At 45.8% G+C, this 23,620-nt stretch overlaps 1 protein-coding gene across 1 annotated transcript in view; it reads left to right on the forward strand.

Moving 5' to 3' along the window:
• Positions 1 to 23,620, forward strand: part of LOC308569466 (macrophage mannose receptor 1-like) — a 59,565-nt gene that overhangs the window by 17,429 nt on the left and 18,516 nt on the right. The window contains exons 13-19 of the mRNA XM_081163388.1: positions 1,517 to 1,626; positions 2,784 to 2,859; positions 7,577 to 7,712; positions 11,268 to 11,303; positions 13,422 to 13,591; positions 15,088 to 15,161; positions 21,742 to 21,842. Of these exons, the coding sequence (XP_081019514.1) occupies positions 1,517 to 1,626; positions 2,784 to 2,859; positions 7,577 to 7,712; positions 11,268 to 11,303; positions 13,422 to 13,591; positions 15,088 to 15,161; positions 21,742 to 21,842 (703 nt within the window). The remainder of the gene's footprint in view (positions 1 to 1,516; positions 1,627 to 2,783; positions 2,860 to 7,576; positions 7,713 to 11,267; positions 11,304 to 13,421; positions 13,592 to 15,087; positions 15,162 to 21,741; positions 21,843 to 23,620) is intronic.

Here is a 23,620-nt window from a genome sequence, read left to right on the forward strand (position 1 = left end):
GGATTTTGTTGTTATTATTTTTTAAGTGGGTTTTAGTTCAATGTTTTGTACTGTGGTTTATTTGAAGTGTCAATATTCAATTGCCTTTTAAATGTTCCTCCACACAGGGCACCAAGCCAAAGTAGGGGTGCCACTGCAGGGTGTTTCAATTATGATGTAGTACACACGGGTGGCGCTGTGCTCTAAACCACTGAGTCTCTTGGGCTTGCCGATCAGAAGGTCGGTGGTTCAAATCCCCATGACAGAGTGAGCTCCCTTTGCTGTGTCCCAGCTCCTGCCAACCTAGCAGTTCGAAAGCATGCCAGTGCAAGTAGATAAATAGGTACCACTGCAGAAGGAAGGTAAATGGTGTTTCTGCGGGCTATGGTTTCCGTCACAGTGTTTCATTGCACCAGAGGCGGTTTAGTCATGCTGGCCACATGACCCGGAAAGCTGTCTGTGGACAAATGCCTGCTCCCTCAGCTTGAAAGTGAGATGAGCACCGCATCCCCATAGTCGCCTTTGACTGGACATTACCATCCAGGGGTCCTTTAGCTTTGCTTTTCTTTTTAGTGCATGTGCAGAACAGAAGGCAAAAGTCAGGAGGGGCACTGAATTGTGTCCTTGCAGAGGGTGCCACTGAAATTTGAAAGTCCAAAGTCCACCCCTATCTCCCGGTAGGGATGGGAGGGGACACTTCCTGAACTCCCATTTTGTCAACATTAACCAAAGTTGTTCAGTAAGACCAGATACCAAACTGCCCCCCTGAAAGACACCCCCACATTGATAGTAACACAGTAGGTGCTTTTACTAGAGTCTGAAGATCCAGGGAGTCCAGTCTACCTGCAACCCTATCACCAAGAGGGTGGAAATGAGGCTTAATTATGCTTGAAGATATTTATAGCAGCTACATCTATGTATCTAGGGTCCAAATCTTGCGAGATTTGCTGGAGACTATCAGAACTGGTGCTCAAGCAGAAAAAGTTACATTCGTTGTTGTCGTCGTTTTATTGTTTGTAGCCCACCCATCTGACTGGGAGGTGCAACTCTGGACAGCTTTCAACATTTTAGATATGTTGATCTTTACACATTAAAAAGCTTCTTCCTCTACAGGGAACTTTGTAACCAGTGAGTTGCTGAGCCATACCCTTCTATAGAAGAGAAAAAGACTGTGCTTGTGCAGTTAAAATAGGACTTGCAGATGGGAAGATAAGATTTGTGCTTCCTAATCTGACTAGCTGTTTCAGGTACTGCCAGTCCTGGACTTCCTTGTGCAAAGGCAGGTAGAAGAGACAGCTGGTGGAAAGGACAAAACATAGGAGGAAAGTTCTAATGAGCATCGGTGGGAGTTTCCCACCCAAATCTATTTATTTATTTTTTAAAAAAATTGTGCACATGCTTTTATGCCATGTCTGCTTTGGCCCTTAGCTACCATTGTTACATGTCAAAGAGGGGTTCGTGCAAACCATGCAGATCTCACTGTGAATGGAATTTGCAAGATACTTACCAATATGCAATTGTATTTATATCCATTTAGGCCTATACAAGTAACATGCTAACTTGGTTTGAAGCACAAGATTTTTGTAGAGCAATTGGAGGAGACCTAGCTTCTGCTAACAGCGAAGAAAAGTTTGGTTTGTACCAGCAGTGAGTTTCATGAAATGTTTATTTCTTCACATTGTCTCAGAATCAAAAACTGTTCTGGTTACGGATGGGGAAGACATTGTATTCGGCTTGCATTTCCATGTGAATCTCCCAAACACCCGTCTCATTTGAAATTCACACACTAAAATGTCCTTCCTCTCTGTTACACACACTAACTATACTGAAAAAAACAGGTGGCCCTTTATCAAAAAGAGGGGAAAGAATCTACCTCATGCTACGCATCTCTGAGAATCACCAGTTGACTTCTGTGAAATATGTGCACTAGGTAGACTGAAATATGTACTGAGGTGTTTTGGCCTCAGACCCAACTTCTGCTTTTTAACTCAGTGTCTTTGGGAACTTGTCTGTCCATTGTAACTATCCATGCCCCCATGTCAGACATTTCGGTATAGTGCTGATAATAGGATGGTATATATTTTTTAAGGTTCAAATGTGCCCATCAACCAACCAAAAAGGAGGTAGGGGTCAGGGTTTATAATATAGTCACCTGTAAAGATTTAGAATAAATAATAATAATAATTTAATTTATTATTTATACCCCGCCCATCTGGCTGAGTTTCCCCAGCCACTCTGGGTGGCTCCCAATCAAATGTTAAAAACAGTACAGCATTAAATATTAAAAACTTCCCTAAATAGGGCTGCCTTCAGATGTCTTATAAAGATAAGATAGCTGCTTATTTCCTTCACATCTGAAGGGAAGGTGTTCCAGAGGGTGGGCGCCACTACCGAGAAGGCCCTCTGCCTGGTTCCCTGTAACTTGAATTCTTGCAGCGAGGGAACCGCCAGAAGGCCCTCGGCGCTGGACCTCAGTGTCCGGGCTGAATCATGGGGGTGAAGATGCTCCTTCAGGTATATATACAGGACCGAGGCCATTTAGGGCTTTAAAGGTCAGTGCCAACACTTCGAATTGTGCTCAGAAACGTACTGGGAGCCAATGCAGATCTCTCAGGACCGGAGTTATGTGGTCCCGGCAGCCACTCCCAGTCAACAGTCTGGCTGCTGCATTCTGGATTAATTGCAGTTTCTGGGTCACCTTCATAGGTAGCCCCACGTAGGGCGCATTGCAGTAGTCCAAGCGGGGAAAAACTAGAGCACTCTAAAATTTTCTGCACTCTAAAATTATCTTTTATATATTTTAGGTTTCGACGTCATTGTTGGGTTGGTTTAATTAGGTTGGAGCCTGATAAAGGATTTACTTGGAGTGATGGATTTCCTGTAAGTATGCTAATGTATTGACAGGAAAATTAATATCATTTTTACAAAACCATTTTGAATATGAATGTTGAAGCTCTTTTGCTTTCTGGTCAGATCCCATAGCATTGTTTTAAATGTTTAGTCACTTACCGGTAAATTTCCAGCATCCGAGCCTTTAAGCATAGGTTTGTATGCAATCTAATTTTTGGACCCAGCACCTATGGCAGTTCCTGCAGAGTTGATGAAATTGCTGCTTATCCAGTTGGATTAGATTTGTTTTTGTTTTGTTTTTAAAATAGTGCTCTTATGTATTATTATTATTATTATTATTATTATTATTATTATTATTATTATTATGTAACAAACAGAGCATTAAACAATGCACCACTAGGAGCACAAACACCTACATGTAATTCAAAAATGAACTATGGTTTAGTGCAAATGGGAAAACAAAGATTGTGGCTGCTGCCCTCCTTCCCTGGTCCTGCTGGTCCTGTACTATCCAAAGCAAAGCCATGATTTGCAAAAGTGGCCATTACAGTTAAAATATTTTTCATCATCTCAGGCTCTTCTTCATGTGCCTCCTCCATGAGAGGTTTGGAGGGTGGCAACATGACAAAGGGCCTTTTCTGCAGCGGCCCCCTGCTTGTGGAATGCTCTCCCCAGGGAGGTTTGTTTGGCACCTTCATTACATATCTTGAGGTGCAGGCAAAAATATATTTCTTCTCCCATGCCTTTGGCTAATTAAACAATCTATGGCTTTTAAAACTGGCTATGAATTTTGTTTGTTACTATGTTGTGTATTTTTGTGTTTTTATATTGTAAACCACCCTGTGATTCTCGGATGAAGGGCCATACAAAAATGTAATAAATTTTACTATTATTATAATATTTATACCCTGCCCATCTGGCTGGGTTGCCCCAGCCACTCTTGACAGCTTACAACACACACACAAATAATAATAAAACATAAAACACTAATAGTAACAATCAGATCCTGTATAAAAATTCACAATAACTTTAAAATAATGTATATCAAATAAAGCAATATGCAATAATCCATTAGAATCCAATAGCAAGCACTAAAATTGGACTCCAGCTGTTCTCCTTCGTGTTGAAGTGGACGCGGTAACAATACAGGCAAGAATTGGCTATCTGTGTCTAAACTATGTAAAAAGACTTCAAGTACAAGATCTTCAGGCGGTCATGAAGTTGGACAAGAGGCACTTAAGAGATCGCCTCTATAGGTCCGATGCAGAAAGGGATTTAACCATGATTGCCTCTACCCAAAGTTCACCATGGTTCCCACTTATCAAAATGGAGCACACTCAAGCTAGTTATCTGACAAAGCTCCCACTTGCCATACTAAGAATCGCTTTTACAGAATTATGATTTCAATCAATGCCCTTGGCGGTGTTGGATGGACGGTACAGCGAAGTACAGTACAATGAGAGACTTTATCTGTGTGGGCAACCTTATGTACAGGACCTGTACCATTATTTACTGCAATGCCCGCTATATACAGACCCAAGAGACTGATTTATAAAACCCCTGCTTACGAATGGAACACACTCGAACAGGGTGGAAAGGGTGAAATGGCTGCTGAGTGATACGGATGATTTTGTAACTTATAAACTATACACACTGGCAGCTAAGAAGATTAGGAGGAAAGAACTAGACAAAATTGCAGTCAATTGCAAAGGTGATTTGGACATTTAAGTTGGCACATTCTACCTGAGAATCCCCAGCTAGTCTATTACATGCAGCAAACAATTTTTAGGAGATGTGATTGCGATTTATCATATTTGTTATGCCTGATTTTTATGGTTATTGTTGATTTTTTTATGTTCTTCTTGTAAATGATGCCATGGCCTTTGGCTAGTGCAATAAAGTCTATGAATGAATGAAACACTAAAATTTAACACCAGCAAGTAATATTTAAACAGTTTACACTTATCAATTACAATAAAGAATTACTTATCCATAATCGATAAAAACAGCAGCAAATCACAATACATAAAAAACCACAATGCGCGTTCTCATTAAAAGAGAGCACGTGTTGCAGTGGGGGCCAGACAAGACACCCCACTGTTGCTAGGCATGTTTGGGATGCTTGGCCCTAGCAGGGATTGGTAGCCAGAGTTGCTGGGGTAATTTGGATGTTGCCAATTTGGGGGTGGGAACAGAGTTTTTTTTAAGCAGTGCACACAGCAATCTGCTTTCTTTTTTGCTGTGTGCACCGGATCACCCGCCCACCCGCCCTTGATTTGGGTCTTATGTGTTGACCTTGCTATGCCTGTCATGGGGTCGCCTGCTGTTGGGGCAGGGGCCTGGTAGAAATTTTGTCCATTTGGCTGATTGGCTGGTGCCATTTGGATTTTGCCTACTGCGTAGCAAATCGTCATAACTTTAAGGTTGCAGTTAGGCATTGGTTAAAATTGGTTGGAGGAGGGGTAAGGATTGGCTGGGCCTGCCCCTCCAATGCTGCTGCTGCAAGGGAATTCCGTTAAAGGAATTCAGGGGCTTGCCATCCTTTTGTCCAAACCCCTGGAATTGGGTTTGAGCCGCGTAAGCCCCTGGGAGCATGCGGGGAGAAGCTGAGGGCCTGTGTCACAGCTCCAGTTCTCCCCAATATTGTTTCCCCTCACTGACTTTCGCTGGAATCCGGAAGTCAGCTCTGTCCCCAAGGCGGGGGGACAGATAGTCCTATCCTAACCAATGCCTAAGCAACCACTCACATCCATATAAAAAAATTCCTTCCTGTAGCACCTTAAAGACCAACTAAGTTAGTTCTGGTATAAGCTTTCGTGTGCATGCACACTTCTTCAGATACACTGAAACAGAAGTTGCCAGATCCTTCTATATATTGAGAAGGTGGGGAGGGGTATTACTCAGAAGGGTGGTGGGAATCGGAGATTGGCAGATAGCTGAGATAAGCCTGTTGACGACTCTTAACGACTGTAATAGGTCGACTGTAATAGGTAATGAGTTGTAGTTCAGCAGCTTCTCTTTCCAGTCTATTTCTGAAATTCCTTTGTAGTAAAACAGCTACTTTGAGATCTTGTATAGAATGTCCTGGGAGATTGAAGTGTTCTCCTACTGGTTTCTCTGTTTTGTGATTTTTGATGTCAGATTTATGTCCATTTATTCTTTGGCGTAAGGTTTGGCCTGTTTGTCCAATATAGAGAGCTGAGGACACTGTTGGCATTTGATGGCATACACAATGTTAGACGATGAGCAATTAAATAGTCCCGAGATGGTATGTGTGATGTTGTTGGGGCCAGTAATGGTGTTGTCCGGGTGTATGTGGCAGCAAAGTTGGCATCTGGGTTTATTGCAGGCTCTGGTGCCAGTGTCCGTGTTAAGTCTGGTTGTAGTATTATTGTGGGTTAGGAGTTGTTTAAGATTGGGTGGCTGTCTGTAGGCAATGAAAGGTCTTCCTCCCAGAGCTTGAGAAAGAGAACTGTCATTGTCCAGGAGAGGTTGTAGATCTCTGATGATGCGTTGAACTGTTTTAACTTGGGAGCTGTATGTGATGACTAGTGGTGTTCTGTTATTTTCTTTTTTGGGTCTGTCTTGCAGCAAGTTCTCTCTGGGTATCAGTCTGGCTCTGTTGATCTGTTGTCTAACTTCATCTGCTGGGTATTTTAGTTCTGAAAAGGTTTGCTGTAGATCTCTTAGGTGAGAGTCTCTGTCTGTAGAATTGGAACAGATGCGGCTGTAACGTAGTGCCTGGCTATATACAATGGACATTCTATACAAGATCTCAAAGTAGCTGTTTTACTACAAAGGAATTTCAGAAATAGACTGGAAAGAGAAGCTGCTGAACTACAACTCATTACCAAACTTAAAACAATGGAGAGACCTGGTCTGAATAGAGACACTGGATTCTTATCTCATTATACATGACTAAGCCATCTCTCACCTCCTCACCCCTTGCCTTTTCCTGTAAGACCTATTACAGTCGTTAAGAGTCGTCAACAGGCTTATCTCAGCTATCTGCCAATCTCCGATTCCCACCACCCTTCTGAGTAATACCCCTCCCCACCTTCTCAATATATAGAAGGATCTGGCAACTTCTGTTTCAGTGTATCTGAAGAAGTGTGCATGCACACGAAAGCTTATACCAGAACTAACTTAGTTGGTCTTTAAGGTGCTACAGGAAGGAATTTTTTTATTTGGACTATGGCAGACCAACACGGCTACCCATCTGTAACTCACATCCATGTATGTTAATAAAGTTGTGGCCAAAATTGCGCCAAAAACCTTAAACAAAAATTCTGTGTGATATGTGAGTTATTAGGGTAGGGGTGTCTTGGGGACCTCAACACGCAAAACATACAAAACAATGTAAAAGGATTAAATTAAATTAATGAATGAATGAATGACAGTTTCAGTATGATACTGTGGGCGAATCAGCTGATATGTCTGCCCTGCTCTGGCCCACAGTGGGAGTGTGGTGAATTGGTAGGCGGAGGTAAAACATGTTCAGTCGTTGGGAAAACTTGCAATGACAGGAACTGTTTCTTTATAATAGCCTTTCGCACCCAGATTGTATTAACAGGGAAATGACAGCTCATCTTTCTCTCTATATATACATACATACATACATACATACATACATACATACATGTGCACAGGTGTATAAAGAATGCTACTGTAAGTCTGTATCCTTTTCTGTAGATTTCTGAAGATTTTTATAAAGAAAAAGAGTAATGAATATTTATTCCTACTGCAGGTAGACAATGAACCATATAGGTATTCTTCACGTCATGTCAGAGACGAAGGATGTGTAGCAGGGTATGCAGCTTTTATGGGGCTGGCACTTTCCTCGTGTGAGAATATGTTGTGTTGGATTTGCCTAATAAAGAGAGGTAAGATTACTTTTGATTTACAACTAGTTCATTAAGCAAAGTGAAAGGGCCTTTTTATTATGGTACACACTGAGGTATAGTATGTTCCATTTCAGTGAGAAGCAGGAATCTAGTGCATGGAGGTCATTGTGAATTCAGAAGTACTTATTGACACAATGCATAGTTAAACCATGGAAATTGTCCCACAAGAGGTAGTGATGGCAGCAATATTTCTGAATACCAATTGCTACAGAGGGAGAGAGCATCCCTGTGCTCCGATTCAGCTTGCCGGTTTCCTACAGGCGTCTAGGTGGCCACTGTGGGAACAGGAAGCTGTACTAGATGGGCCATTGGACTTAATATAGGAAGCCACTGAAGGCTGCTTCGCATTATATTATTATTTGTGCCTCAGAAATGTAAAAATATTGGGGTGTGGCCACAGCACCTGAGGAAATGGCCAACTAAAGAGAGAGTTCTGTAAAGGCACCTGAATCTTCTCCTACTTTTGAGGTTCTGCAACACTAATCCTCCCTCCATGAGCTAGGAAAGGGAGAATTCATATACAGGTGAAAATGAGAGATCTGACCGCCCTATTTTCAGCCCAAAGACCATGTTTCCCCTTCAAGCTGTCAAGAACATCAGGCTGCATCTAACATAGCACCTTCAACACAAGATGTCCCAAACACTCCTAGGAAAGGAGAAAGCAACATCTGAGATACATTTGTAGTACAGCAACTGAAGCTACAAATAAGAATGGTGGAAAGATCTAATAGTTCCTATGGAGACTCAAGCTTAAAAAAGATAACATTAGACTGGGCCCTCTCACAGATACAAGAACTTACAAGCAGCAACAGCAGGCACTGCACATGAAAGGAAGATACAGTGGTACCTCTAGTTGTGGACTTAATCTGTTTTGTGGTACAGTTTGCACCCCAAAAAGTCCACAACTAGAGCGCCTCTTCTGCGCATGAGCGTGGCGTGAGCGAGCACTTCTCGCATGCGCGGGTGGTGAACCCGGAAGTAAACACTTCCGAGTTTGCCGCGTTCGTAAGCTGAAAGTCCGTAACAAGAGCAGAACACAACACGAGGTATGACTGCAAAAGTTTTAGCAGAATGAGAAAGCTGAAATACTTGATAAACTTAAAGGGGCAGGAAATGAGGGACTTCCTGTGTGCCTTTTTCATCAGGGATTGTTGGAGGATGATCTGATTGAATTCGTTGTTCCATGGTTTAAGTCTGTTCACCCTGGTTTTATCTTAACCACAGATGATTTCGCTTGCCATTGTAGCATCTGTGGGGTTGACCTTACTTGTGCCTCTAGGGGGGAAAGGCAGAAGTAGCTTCTATGGGAAATACCGTATTTTTCACCCTATAGGACGCACTTTTTCCCCTCCAAAAATCAAGGGTAAATGTGTGTGCGTCCTATGGGGTGAATGCAAGCTTTCGCTGAAGCCTGGAGAGCACACCGACCCCTCTCGCTCCCCAGGCTTCAGGAAGCTATCCGCAAGCCTGCGGAGCCCGGCGGGAACTCCCACAGGCTCCAAAGGCTTGCGGATAGCTGCCTGCAGCCCGAAGCCCGGGGAGCACAGCACTGTGCACCCCGGGCTTAAGGCAGCTATCCGCAAGCCTGCTGCGCCCGGATAGCTGCTCTAAGCCCAGGGTGCGCAGACCCACTGAAGGACTGGTTGTACGTGCTAAATATATTAATGATTATTCAATATTTATACACATAACACCACATACAGTATCCATATTGGTGAATGCTCTGAGTTCTGTTGTGAAAGCAGAATATTGGTGTGGGGCTTTTTAAAAGGTAAGTATTTCATAATATTTTATCATTGCAAAGAGCACAAGTCAAGCTCGGGGGGGGGATTCTTTATTTCCCCCTCCCCCCCCAAAAAATAAGTGCACCCTAATGGGCCGGGGTGCTCTATAGGGCGAAAAACACGGTAGGTTTTTTTGCACCTGCCTCGATGAAGCAGTCATATTCTCTTTTGAATCCTCTTATTACTTCATCTTGGCTTAGCAGTCTTCTTCTGTGATTTCACTTTTCTACTGTTCAGCTGTTTTTTATATGAATGCATCCTTGCTAGACATATGCAGAGCAGCAACCTGGATATCCCAAGCACATTCCCCAGGCACTATAAGATGGAGCCTTTGCATCCTCTGGAGCAGCATTCCGCCCGAAGGTCTTACAGCAGGCTGTCCTACACAAATCACTTGTTGCAGTTGGGATCCATCCTAGTTCACAGAATAATAGAATAGTAGGCCCAACCCGGGGGTGCTACACCAGCAAGCAAAATAATAGCATTGTACCTACCTGAATGGTAGAATTGCTTGTCCAGTGTAATGGATCACTGGGGCCACACCCTTGCATGACCTAGAACACCTTTTCCCACCTCTGTTTGCACCTCTGTTGGCTTTCAGTTAATGGTTTCTCATAGGAAATAGGTTAATACTATTATGGCCTCCAGTTCTGGACTGTTCATGCCTGGTGAATACGTAAAACTGAAGAGGCAGGAACAAAATAAATGAAGAGGGGCCAGCCCATTTCCTGTAAAAGGCTACTCCTGCCTTTGTCCACTAGAGGTACAAGTAAGCCCAACCCAGTGATGCTATACTGGACAAGCAAATCTACTCTTCAGGTAAGTACATGCAGGCAGGGGCGTAGGAAGGGGGTATGGGGTGCCATCCTGAGGGGGGTGACATTTGGCTGCCCCCCTGCCCCGACTCCCAAGCCTACAGTGAGCGACAAAGCAGCAGCAAAGCAGGCAAAAGCAGCAACAAAGCATTGGCAAAGCGTCACAGCTCCCCCCTTCCCCCGGCTCACTGTAGGCTTGGGAGTCACAGATGGGTTGCACCGTTGCCCTGCCACCCACACTCCCTGCTGGAGGAGGCAGGCAAGCAGGCAGGGGAGAGGACAGCTGTCATCCTTGAAGGGGGGTGACATCCGGGGCGCGCCCCCGCCCGTGACTCCCAAGCCTACAGCGAGCGACGGCCCTGGCGGCTCGTCAGGGCCGTCGGCAAAGGGCCATCGGCAAAGCAGAGCAGCTCCCCCCTTCCCTCGACTCGTCTCCCAACTTGGGGATGGGGTGACAAAAAAATTTTCCACCACCGGGTACCATCTGACCTTGCTACGCCTCTGCATGCAGGGCTTTTTTTCAGCCGGGACTCACTAGAACTCAGTTCCAGCACCTCTCAGGTAGGTGCCATTGTCATTATATAAGAGAAGAAGGGAGATTTTCATGGTGAGTTCCAGCACCTCCTTTCCTAGAAAAATAGTATTGGGTTCATGGTATCATATGTACAGTCATATATACACATTATCACTTTTGAGAAATATTTAGAAAGTACTTATTTATTTTTTGTACTGCCCTTCGATCTGGTATGCAATGTAATGTAACAGTGATTAATTTTATTTTGATACGACCTTGCATAGGGTTAACCTCATACACTTACCAGCTTTGGTCTGGTTTTTGTAAACACTTTTATTTTTATGTACTCCTGTTTGTAATATGAAACAATGCAATGCCATATAAATCACACTATTATAAGCAATATGTGTTTGGTTTTCAGGTGCACAGTTAAAACCGGAACCACGCAGTGATATTGGTATGTTGAGTGATTCCACCTTTGCTTAGGTCACGTGTGTCTCTCTTAAGCAGCACTATAAAAGTGGAGGTGGAGCTGCCTTAACAGCTCTTTCAGGCTACTGATGGTTCTGTCACAAGCCAAAGATGTGTGTGCTTCCTGGCTTGGGCATCCCAGTTTCTGCCTTCCCTCAGAACAAACAGGTCTTAAGTAAAAAAAATGGGGAAGGGGCTTCCCCAGAGGTTCTCTTCGGCCACTGAGGGTCCTGCTATTGGGATTTCAGCTCCGGTCGTCCGAGCTGATAAGGCTCATCTTCTTTTGAGCCCACCCAGCAGAGCATTAAAACAACGCCTGTGATGGCCTGGGAATCCGATTCAGAGGGTGAACCGGAGGAATCCCAGCCTGCACAGGAGTCCCCGCCTCCAGGGCCGGCTGAACTGGGGCAGGGCCTTGATTCTGAGGAGCCTGCACCTGTGCCAGATCCTCAGGAGCAGGCACCAGGTGAATCCACTCTGGCTCCAGAGGTGGTTGAGGACTCAGTGCCTACAGGTGAGACTCCCCCTGGGCCCAGTAACCCTTCAGCCTCTCCTGAACTGCAGAGGCTCAGGGCAGAGAGGCGAAGGGAACTGGTTTCTCCCAGGAGGAGTGCTCACCTTAAGGCCAGGAGAGGCGGGTCTCCTGGGGGCCGGGACCACCCCTGGCCTCAGAGAAGATAAAGGCCAGTCAGCCCGGTCCCAGGTTGCGGGAGCAACGTCGTTGTTGAGTACCTGTTCCTGCCCGGACCCAGACCTGACCCTCCAGTGTTCCTGTCCCCGCCCGGCTTCCTGCTTCAGACCTCACCCCGCTCCTTGTGAACTGTTTCCAGGCTAGTGACCCAGGACCGGACTTTGACTACGCCAACGGTAACCTTCCCCCCGGGACCAGCACAACGCCACAGCGGAAGGATGAGATAATATGGGCTACATTGCTATGCTTTATTACTAAGCTATGCAGAGAGCAAAGAAATACAGTGGTGCCTCGCAAGACGAAATTAATTCATTCCGCGAGTTTTTTCGTCTAGCGAATTTTTCGTCTTGCGAAGCACGGTGTCGGAAAAGTTTTGGAAAAGCTTCAAAAATCACCGAAAACCTCAAAAAAGACTACCACACCGCGTTCTATGAGTTGCTCCTTGAAGTCAAGTCACAACTGTATTAACAGTGTTAAGAAAAAGGAAACAAACTTGCAAAAAACGCAAGACGTTTTCGTCTTGCGAAGCAAGCCCATAGGGAAATTCGTCTTGCGAAGCAGCTCAAAAACCCCAAAACCCTTTCGTCTAGCGAGTTTTTCGCCTTGCGAGGCATTCGTCTTGCGGGGTACCACTGTATACATGTTCTCTCTATGAGAAGCAGAGAGCAACTGAACAAAGGAAACAACAGAACAAAGGAAACAGGAAACCAGTAACGTCACATCCCGTCTCCCTTTCCCATGAGAATCCAACAGTATCTGGACTCTGTGGAATGTAAACAGTCCTGTGACTGCAAGCAACTGCTCAGTGAGGAAACAGAAACTAACACCTACCAGGAGCCAATGGTAGCTGCTTTCTGGCCTGGGCTTGCTCATTCCTCCAAAATGGATTACATACAACTGGGGAAGCTCAGTGGTACAACTGCCTTGTATGCAAGAGGTCCCAGGCCCTGCTAGAAAATGTGAAGTCATAAGATAGTACCTTTAAAAACATATGCAGTGTCTTTTCTTCAGTTTTGCATACTTTCAGCAAATAATTCCATGGTTGTCATTACTGAACCGACCAGTTTTTTTTTTCATTGGAGATATATTTCCACAGTCCTAGGTGCTTGTTTTATAATTTAATTTGAAAATAAATTATCAGGGTAATCAAACTGTAATAGTTTTAAATGTACCATGATGTGACAGGGGAATGGAGAGGGAGAAGTTGTTCATTGTGTGCTTCAAAATTGAAATCATATATCTGACAGTCTAAAGTGGACGAGATCATTGAATTTGCTTAGCTGCACCACTGGTTGTGTGAATTAACGTTATTCACACTCTTGCATACCATAAAGGATGGCTAAGAAATATTTTGATATTTAATATTAAATTTAATATTCATTATTAAAATAATAAAATTGCTTCTTTTTGTAGAATATTTGTTCAGAAGAATTGAAGATGGCTGGATTGAGTACAAGGGCAATGAGTACTATTTCAGTAATGAAGAGACATCTCTCGAAAGAGCACGGGAATTCTGCAAGAAACATGAAGGAGATCTTATTGTCATTGAAAGTCGCAGTGAATGGCAATTTGTGTGGAGATATGTAAGAAAAATATGGAGCATATGCTTTCAAATCAAGTATAGCTTGGTTTAAAAAAAAGGGCACATAAATTATTTGATCAAGGCCATTTTTATGTCTGCTAATCATTTTCCTCTGGATGGTGGCACCAAAAGCTTGCAGAGATTAGCAGTGCAATTCCATGCATGTCTACTGAAAAGTAAGTCTCATTGTCTTTAATGGGTCTCATTTCCAAGTAAGTGTGTAAAATATTGCAAGCTTTGTGGTCATATACTACTATCATAGCATAAGCCAAGGAAATGAGGCTTGCAAATATATACTATATGTGTGTGTGTCTGTGTGTTTCACTCACCCCCAATAATCATCACATATCCAAAGCATTGTGCTGAAAACACTTTCCACGTAATCAGGGTTCTACGCAGGCATGGATATATGAATGTGATTCCTGAATGGACTGGTGAGATTGTGTGGTGTAACACATGGAGTTCCTACTTACTGAACGCAATGTGTTCTGTGGAAATCCTTTGGTAGGCAAGTTTGCACAATGAGTCCACGAATTCCATCCATTCCTATGGGAACATTGCAAATGTAGGATTTGTTTGATCACTCCCCCACCCCCTCTCCAATCACCAAAAGAGAGACAAAGTAAAAAAACTTATTTGTCCAACCTCTCCTGCTCTCTGAATTGTATGATCTCGCTTCCCCCCACCCCTCTCTGATTTCTGCGCCAGAGTATAGCAAGGTCTGGGCATAATTATTTAAGTGCAGATAAGTGAATTTTCGGATAGCAAGCATGCAAATAGCCAGACCTGCGAGTATTAAACTCTCAAGGCATTGCTAGTGCTGACACTTATTGCTATCTGTTAATAAGGAAATTAAGATGCAGTGAGGTACAGTTTGTGATTATCATCCTCTTGTTGGATCTCAGCAGAATTTCTATTGCCCATTCCTGTTGGGATGGGCATATTCTGTGGCTATATTGTACTACTTCCCAGCACATTTGTATTCTTTTAAAATCTAGGAATATTTGCTTCGATGTGAATTTTTTTTGGCGAAGCATGTAATTTTAATGGCACCAAAGTTAACCATCCCACCCAGAAATAATTGTCTAAGGAACTTGATGGTGCTGATAATACATAAAATAACATTTCAGAGAACAGAATGCTCTTCTAAGTGGACAACTGGCCTGGGAAACAATGGGCATGAAAGATTATTAGTGGGATACACTGTAACTGATTTTATACAGTATAGAAATAAAAACATTCAGAAAACCAGCTAATTACATCAGTTAAAGTATAACATAATAAAAAACTTTCTTTCATGTTTACCCTCATTTTAATTGACATGTTTTAATTTGTTTTAATTGTAAAGCTTTAATTGTGTTTTTAAACAAACACATTATGTTCATCATTACAAGCTTCCTATGGAATAACTGAATTATATTGCTCTGGAGAATACCTGATTATTTTATTGCTGCATTTACGTTGCATTTACTCCCATTTTTCCTTTGTATGTTTTAGAGCAAGTATTATGGATCTGATTATTATGGAACTTATTATATTGGTTTAATTCTGGGACTCGATAGAAAGTTCAGGTAAGTGAACAAAAGAAGAAGTCGAAATCAGATTTTTAACAATTGTAAATACTAACTTTATTTTAGATCATAACTAGGCTAGCATTAAAATTTAAGTCTTCTGTATATAAGGATTTTACACCTGCCCACAATTCATCAGTTACTTTTCTGATTGACTCTGCAGTCCTGTGGTTCTTTTGATGGTTTCCTATGAGAACATCAGATTTCCTTTCCTGAGAGTGGAGAGGGAGGTCTGAGCTTGGCAGAGACAGCTGGATGTTAGTTACATTCTCCATGCCGCCTAAGGAACTTCCATGGCCATTGCCTTGCTGAAATCAATCTCCAATGACTGGAAAGTGAGCATGGCAGTGACTGACCAGGAGAAGTCTTGGATCCAAAAGATCCAAAATCTTCTTAGTCTCCAACCCTGCCCCTGAACTACGGAGAAGCTTGTGTTTGTCAGCATGTGGAAATAATTTAATGGCAAGGGGGATAGAAAATGATGGGGGAGGGCACATATCCTGCCCCACCTTTAATTCTGCTCTGCCACCACTGGCACCAACTATAAGGGGCCTTTGGTACCTAAGGAACCAGAAAAAAATGGCTCCTGAAAATGGTTCAAAAAGCACCAGAAATCATGGCTGATGCCTTGTATAGCCTTGGGGTGGCATCCAAGGCCTTCTTGGGCCTTGGACACAACTTCTAGAGTCCCTAGGAGCCGTTGCGGCACACACAATGTGACTTCATGATGTCACAGCACAACATGATGTCACAATACGCCGCACGCCGCTTGGCACCCATAATCTGGGGCCCAAATCAGTGCCCCTGTCTGCTACAGTGAGCCCAGCAATGCTTGGGATACTGCAGTTCAGCCTTTTTCATTATTTTAGTTCAGTTAAAGTGTTAAGTTGTGGGCGAACATTTCAGACGACACAGCGATTCTTCCAAAGCAGCTCTTTATTTGTAAGCTGGAACAGAACTAACTGAGGAGCTCAGTTAGCCTGCTTATATAGAGCTCCAGAACAATGTAACTGTTGCCATTTTCTAAAACTATCCAATCACTGAACGTCACTTTTTGATCCTTCATTTGCATAACTATCTACAGTATCCCCCTGCTGGCCCAGGGTGAGAACTTCAGTACATAACACCCCTCCCCACCGAGATAAGGCGTTAGTTACAATCGTAATGGTTTCCTTATATACAGCACTACACGTAATGGTTCAATTAGGCACAAAAGCATATCGGTTACATTTCACATACTTAAACCAACAGTGATACATGTCCAACAACATAGTCCTTTAAATAAGTTGGGCACTTGGAAACTCTGCCAGACCGCCGGGGACTGGTAGCCAAGTCCGGGGGGCCACCCAATTCTTGCTGAGGCTGTGGTGCGGCCCTAGGTGGCGTTGAAACCAAATCCCCTGGATCCACTGCTGTGGGTGGAGCCTCCGCAAGTGGAGTGGTCTGAGCCTGTGGTAAGTCTGGCAGACCCGCTGAAGTGGCTTGGTTCAGCTCCACACTGGCAGTTTGCGATGGAGGTGTAGGTGGAGCCTCGCCATCTGTAAGTGTCTCTTCCGGAGCCACGAGCGCAGTTGGGGGCACCATGGTAGTGTCCAAGTCCCCAACCCTGCGCCTAAGCTGGTCTATGTGCCGGCGCCACAAGCGTCCATCTTCGAGTGCCACCTGGTACAAGCGAGGTCCAGTGACTCCCACTACTGTGGCTGGCACCCAAGGAATGTCCTCCACATAGTTCTGGGCAAAGACCTGGTTTCCTGGAACAAATGACCAGGCGTTGGCACAGCCTGGGGGTTCAGCCATGGCAAAGTCCGGTTGCAGCCGGTCGAGCGGTGACCTGAGGCGGCGGCCCATAAGCAGTTCAGCAGGACTCCGCCCTGTGGCCGCATGAGGGGTGATGTGTTGCACAAACAAGTATTCGCCGACCCACTCGTGCCAGTCTCCCCGGTCCAGGCGCACCAGTGCCTCTTTTGCTGAGCGCACCATTCTCTCTGCTTGCCCGTTGCTGGATGGATGAAATGGTGCCGTTAGGGCATGGCGGATTCCCAGTCCCAAAAGATACCGCTCAAAAGTGCCTTACGTGAACTGCAGTCCCTTGTCGGAGACAAGGACATCAGGACACCCATGCGTCGCAAACAGGCCTCGCAGCACCCGGATGACGGCCTTGGTAGTGGTGGAGGGCATCAGGGCCACCTCCAGCCATTTGGAATAGGCGTCCACCACTATCATAAAGGTCCGGCCATGAAAGGGGTCGGTCAGATCAATGTGCACCCTCGACCAGGGTGTCTTGGGCGTCTCCCAGGTGTGTCCCTTAGCTGCCGGTGGTGCAGGCCTCGATTCTTGGCACGCTTGACAGGCGGACACCTAGGCAGTGATGGCATCGTCCATGTTAGGCCACCAGACGTAACACCGAGCCAACGCCTTCATTTTGACGATTCCCAGGTGGCCAACGTGCAGAGCCTCCAGGACACGTTGACGGAGTCTTTGGGGAATCACGACGCGGTCTCCCCACAGCAGACAGCCGCAACGAGCCGAGAGTTCATGTTGTCTGGTTGCGAACGGTTGGAACTCCGATGCAAAAGGCCCTTGTGGCCACCCCCTCCACACCCAGTTGAGCACACGGCTGATGGTGCGATCCTGGGCAGATGCGGAGGCCACAGTGACAGCCGATACAGGTGCTGCCGGAAGAGCCTCAATCAGGAGGAGCGATGAAGCTGGAGCCGGGTCTTCCACAAACGCTGGAAGAGGGCAACGGCTGAGGGCGTCGGCATGGCCCATCGATTTCCCCGGGCGATGGACGAGCCGGTAGTGGTAGGCAGCCAGGAAAACAGTCCATCGCAGCATGCACGGTGAGAGGACCGGTGGAGTTGGACGATCACCGGCGAGGAGGCCCAGGAGCGGCTTGTGGTCAGTGATGAGGTCAAAAGTCCTGCCATAGAGGTATTCATGGAACCTCTTCACTCCAGCCACAAGTGCCAGTGCCTCCTTGTCGAGCTGGCTGGAATTCCGTTCAGTCACAGATAGCGTCCTGGAAAAGTAGGCAAGCGGTGCTTCTCTTCCATCTGGAAAACGGTGACTAAGGACAGCGCCGATGCCAAAAGGTGAGGCGTCGTAGACAAGGATCAGTGGCCTGGCTTCACTGTACTGTACCAGCACACTGTCCGATGAAAGGAGAGCCTTGACCGCGTTGAAGGCCACCGTCTCCCGATGTCCCCAGGAGCAAGGCGTCTTTGTGCTGAGGAGTCGGTGAAGAGGCTCAGCCACCGTGGCTTTGTGGGGCAGGAACATGTTATAAAAGTTCAGCAGCCCCAGGAACGCCTGCAACTCTGTCTTGTTCTTTGGGATGGGGGCCTGCTGGATAGCGCGGATCTTGGATGCGGTCTGGTGAAGGCCGGAGGCGTTGGTAAGATAGCTCAGGAACTCCACCTGTGGAACAGCGATCTGGCACTTCTCCCTCTTTACCTTGAGCCCGGCCTCTTGAAACCTGGTCAGCACGGCACAAAGGCGCTCGAACAGCTGCTGGTGTGAGTCTGCGGACACCAAGACGTCATCAAAATATGGTACCATGCCTGGAAGCCCTTGCAGGAGACGCTCCATAAGGCTTTGGAAGATGCCAGGAGCCACACTCACCCCGAACTGCAACCGGTGGCAATGGAATGCCCCTCGGTGGGTGACGATCGTCTGGGCTTCAGCAGTGGCATCATCGACGGGCAGTTGTTGATAGGCTTGGGCAAGGTCCAGCTTACCCAGGGAATGCAGCAGGTGTTGGACAACAGGAACCGGATAAGCATGCTACTGAAGTGCCTTGTTGATCGTGCACTTGTAGTTAGCGCAGATTCTCACCGACCCATCTGGCTTGACAGGCATGACGATGGGGGTTTCCCACTTGGCGTGGTTAACCGGCTCCAAAACTCCTTGGGCGATCAGCTTGTCCAGTTGTTTGTCCACCTTAGCCTTGAGAGCAAAGGGAACCCGGCGTGGCTTTAGCTTGATGGGGGCGACTTATGGATCAAGGTTAAAGGAGATGGGCGTACCTGTATATTGCCCCAAAGTGCCGTCAAAAACCTCGGCAAAGTCTTTGACCGGACCCTCAGTCTCTGCGTTAGAGATGCAGTTGATGCCGGTGACTTCCAGGCCGAGGGCATCAAACCAGTCTAGCCCTAGGAGGCTTGGCCGCTGACCTTCAACCACCACCAGTCGGAGCAGGCCCGAAAAATCCTTGAAGGCGATCCGGAACCGGCCAACACCTACCACGGGAATGTCGTTTCCCTGGTAGTCTCTCAGGTGTACGCGGTGAGAGTCAAGTTGCCTTTTGGACACTCTGGGTACCAGTCTTTTGATGGTGCTCCAAGACACGATGGACAGGGCAGACCCGGTGTCGATCTCCATGTCACATGGAGCTCCTTCAATGAGCACCGTGACGTTCAGCTTGCGTCGCGTAGGCGAGTCGGTTTGGCCAACCGTGGTTCCAGACGGGCAGCGGCAGTTGGTGAGACCATAACAGCTTTTCTTGGCAGACTGGAGTGAAGACTTGGACTTGTGAGTCAGTGAAGGGGGGGTGTCAGACGGAGCCGATCGGCAGACCTTAGCGATGTGACCCCTTCTGGAACACGTCCGACAGATGGCGTCTCTGAATCGATACTTGGCACGGGAATGGTTGCCTCCGCAGCCGGCACATTCCGGTTGGCCCTTGGACTTCTGTTGGAACTTCCTGCGCTCCCGCTTTGTCTGGTGCACGTCATTGTCTTCACTGGAGGATGCCTCATCACTGCTGGCCTCTTCGTGATGTACTGGAACTGGCTTCCTAGCAAGACGTGGGCTGCTGGACTTGCTGATCTCCTGGGCGGAGCGTTCAGCAGCTTCTGAGGCCACAGCCTCCTCAATGGCTTTCTGTAGCGTGAGGTCTGGCTTGGCGAGGAGACGCCGTTGCAGATGGATGTCCTGGACCCCGCAGACAATTTGACCCATCAGGGCATCATCTAAGTCTCGGAACTCGCAGTGCATTGCAGCCTGTCGCAGGGCAGTGGTGTAGTTGTTGGTTGACTCCCCCTCTGCCTTGTTCCGGTGGTAGAACGCATGGCGGGCAGCAATCTTGGACGGCTTTGGCGCGTAGTGGTTGCGGAGCTTCTCTTGGATCGCGTCCCATGGTGTTGCCTGGACTGCTTCGGGCGCAACCAATGCTCGGGCTGTCTCAAACACCTCAGGCCCACAGAGGCTGAGGAATAGGCCCCGCTTCCGTTCCTTTGATACTGCTTTCAGCTCATTGGCTTGGAGGTAGCAGTCGAACCGAGCGAGGTAGGAGTCCCATGATTCAGAGGCTGGCGCAAACGGCGGTAGAGGCACAAGTGAAGCCATGATTCCGATGCCGGCATGGAGGGCGATGGATGGAACACAATGCTCTAGCCAGAACAGTCAGCTCTGAATTGGTTCTGTCCAGTGATTTTGCTCAGTGATTCAGCTCAGTGATTCAGCTCAGTTCAGAGGATGGCCTCATCTGGCTGTGCTCTGATGTCCATCGATCCCATCCTCGTCGCCAGTGTTAAGTTGTGGGCGAACATATCAGACGACACAAAGCAGCTCTTTATTTGTAAGCTGGAACAGAACTAACTGAGGAGCTCAGTTAGCCTGCTTATATAGAGCTCCAGAACAATGTAACTGTTGCCATTTTCTAAAACTATCCAATCACTGAACGTCACTTTTCGATCCTTCATTTGCATACAAACTATCCAATCACTGAACGTCACTTTTCGATCCTTCATTTGCATAACTATCTACAGTATCCGCCTGCTGGCCCAGGGTGAGAACTTCAATACATAACATACAGTTGCAGTGTTTCCATAGAGCCCCAGGCTACCTCTTGCTTCAGAGTTTACCTGGTGGATGGGTCCTTTTCTCAAAGAGCTCAGTAGCACTTTTCATCACTGCTCTGACTTTCCAATTAACAACAACAACAAATATACATTTCTTACCTGCCTTTCACCAGAAGGTCTCAGGGCAACTTGCAATGTACAAATGCAGTCTTAAGATTTACTAGGCTGCCACAACTGCCTTGTCTCTCACAGCTATATTAGCTCTGAGGGTGCTGCTTCCCTCTTTACAAACTTACTGTGCTCTGTTTGCTCCAAGGTTTGGGGGGGGCACAGCCCTCCTTTTTCCCTGTGGCCAGTGTGGTCTAATGGCTAAACTGTTGAACTATGAGTTTGAGGCCAGAGCTTCAATTCTCACTCAGCCATGAAACTCAGTATGTGACCTTGGACCACCAATGTTTCTCACCGCATGGTGATTAAAATATAATATTATACAAAATAACTGGCAATCTGCTCCCCTATAATAGCAACTCAATCTTTAATGATAATGATTAGGTGTTTTTTGTTAACAGTATTTTGGATGCTGCCAATAAAAAAATTATGGCAATGCTGCCAGATACAAAATTCAATTCAACATCTAAATCTTTTCTTAAGCTGGTGTTCCATTGGCTAAAACAAACAAACACCCACAAAAACTGAAAACCATTGTCAAAGTATGCAGTGTAAATGAAAGAGAAATTATGCTGTTCTGTTCAATGATTTCATATTGTTTTCTCAAGTTGGTTGGATGGAACTCCAGTGACCTTTGCAATGTGGGCACCCAATGAACCCAACTTTTCAAATGATGAAGAAACCTGTGTCTTCATGTATAGTAATTCAGGCAAGTAGAATAAAAGATTACAACTTTTAAAAGGGGGTGCATATATAATCAATTGTGGGGCAACTGATTAATTAAAATAAACTACCACAAACGGAACCTGTGTCACATCACAATAACAATTCTGGCCCATTGAAGATGTGGGTGGATGGAATAATATTATTTTGCATTTCTAATTGTCTTCCTTTGAATATCTCATAATATTAAAATGTTTCAGAGGACATTTTGGGTGTGTCCACACTAGGGCACTAAAACATATGTGGATCACTACTTTCATTAATGCATTTGCTCACCTCAGTTCACACACAGAACAACGTAACACTTGCCAGCGTATTGTGGTGGTTAAGAATGGTGGACTTGTAATCTGGTGAACCGGATTCAATTCCCTGCTCCTCTACATGCAGCTGCTGGATTACCTTGGACTAGTCACACTTTTGTTGTGGGGGAGGAAGGGAAAGGAGATTGTTGGACGCTTTGAGACTCCTTAAGGGGAGTGAAAGGCGGAATATCGAGTCCAAACTCTCCTCCTCCTCCTCCTCCTCCTCCTCCTCCTCTTCTTCTTCTTCTTCTTCTTCTTGCTTGCTGCATTAGACCAGTGACCCATCTAATCTAGCATGCTGTTAGCGCTGTGGCCACCAGATGCCCATAGGAAGCCTGTAGGCAGGACCTGAGCACAATAGCAGGCTGCCTTCCTGCTGTATCCAGAAACTGGTATTCAGAAGCATATTGCCTCTGACTGTGGATGGGGGTTAAGTAGGCAGTGACCAGCCTTGTCCTCCATTCATTTGTTGAGTTTGTAGTCATCACTGCCTCATACTGGAGCAAATTCCATGCACTGTGTGAAGAAGTACATTGTTTTGTCTCTCCTGATTATTCCAGCTTTTGGTTTCATTGCGTGTCTATGAGCTCTAGTACTATGGGAGGGACAGGACTTTTCTCTGTCCACTTTCTTCCTGCCATGCATAATATAATGCACTTGTATTGTGTCACCTCTTACTTGCTTTTTCTCTGAATACCTCCCACCAAATATTGTAATCTTTCCTCTTAGGGAAGTTGCTTCATCCACTTTATTATTTTGGTTGCCCTTTTCTGAACCTTTTCCAACTCTACAATATCCTTTTTGAAGTAAAGTGATGACAGCAATACACAGTATTCTAAATGCAGTTGCTCCACAAAGTTGTACGTAGAATGGCGTCACAATCGCAGTGTTGTTTTCAATTCCTTTCCTAATGATCCCTAGCAGCGAGTTTGCCTTCCGCCCAGCTGCTGAACACTTGGCTGACATCTTCTTCAAGCATTCCATTAGGACCCATGGTCTCGTTCCTCATCAGTCACCACCAGTTCAGATCCCATGTGAAATTAAGATTTTTGGCAATGAAACAAGAGCAACTTCTCAAACTGGGACTGGCTCATCAGCAGTTGAGATTATGTTTGCTTCTAGGTTACTTTCTACAACCAAAGTATTCTGAGGACATGGAAAGTCTTTTCTGACTGGGGTTGGAAACACCACACTGTCCCTTAAAAGGCTGGTATTTCATCCCTGCTGCTCTACTTGCAAGAAGGTCTTTTTTTGAGGCTGCGGCCTAACATGCCTAACCACCAGGCATCTGTGCTGCCATTGTTTCTAAGGATCTGAACAAGCCAGTGGGATCTCATCCTTTCCTCAGACAGTTTCATAGTGGGGCCATCCTGAAGTCACCTCCACACAGCATAGATTTCCCTCATGGAAGTCTGCTTCTTTTCATCTACTCTCAAGAGTGCTCTTCCTAGTGGCATTCACC

Source organism: Podarcis bocagei, assembly GCF_964188305.1.
Source record: "Podarcis bocagei genome assembly, chromosome: 12".
NCBI classification, from domain to species: Eukaryota; Metazoa; Chordata; class Lepidosauria; order Squamata; family Lacertidae; genus Podarcis; species Podarcis bocagei.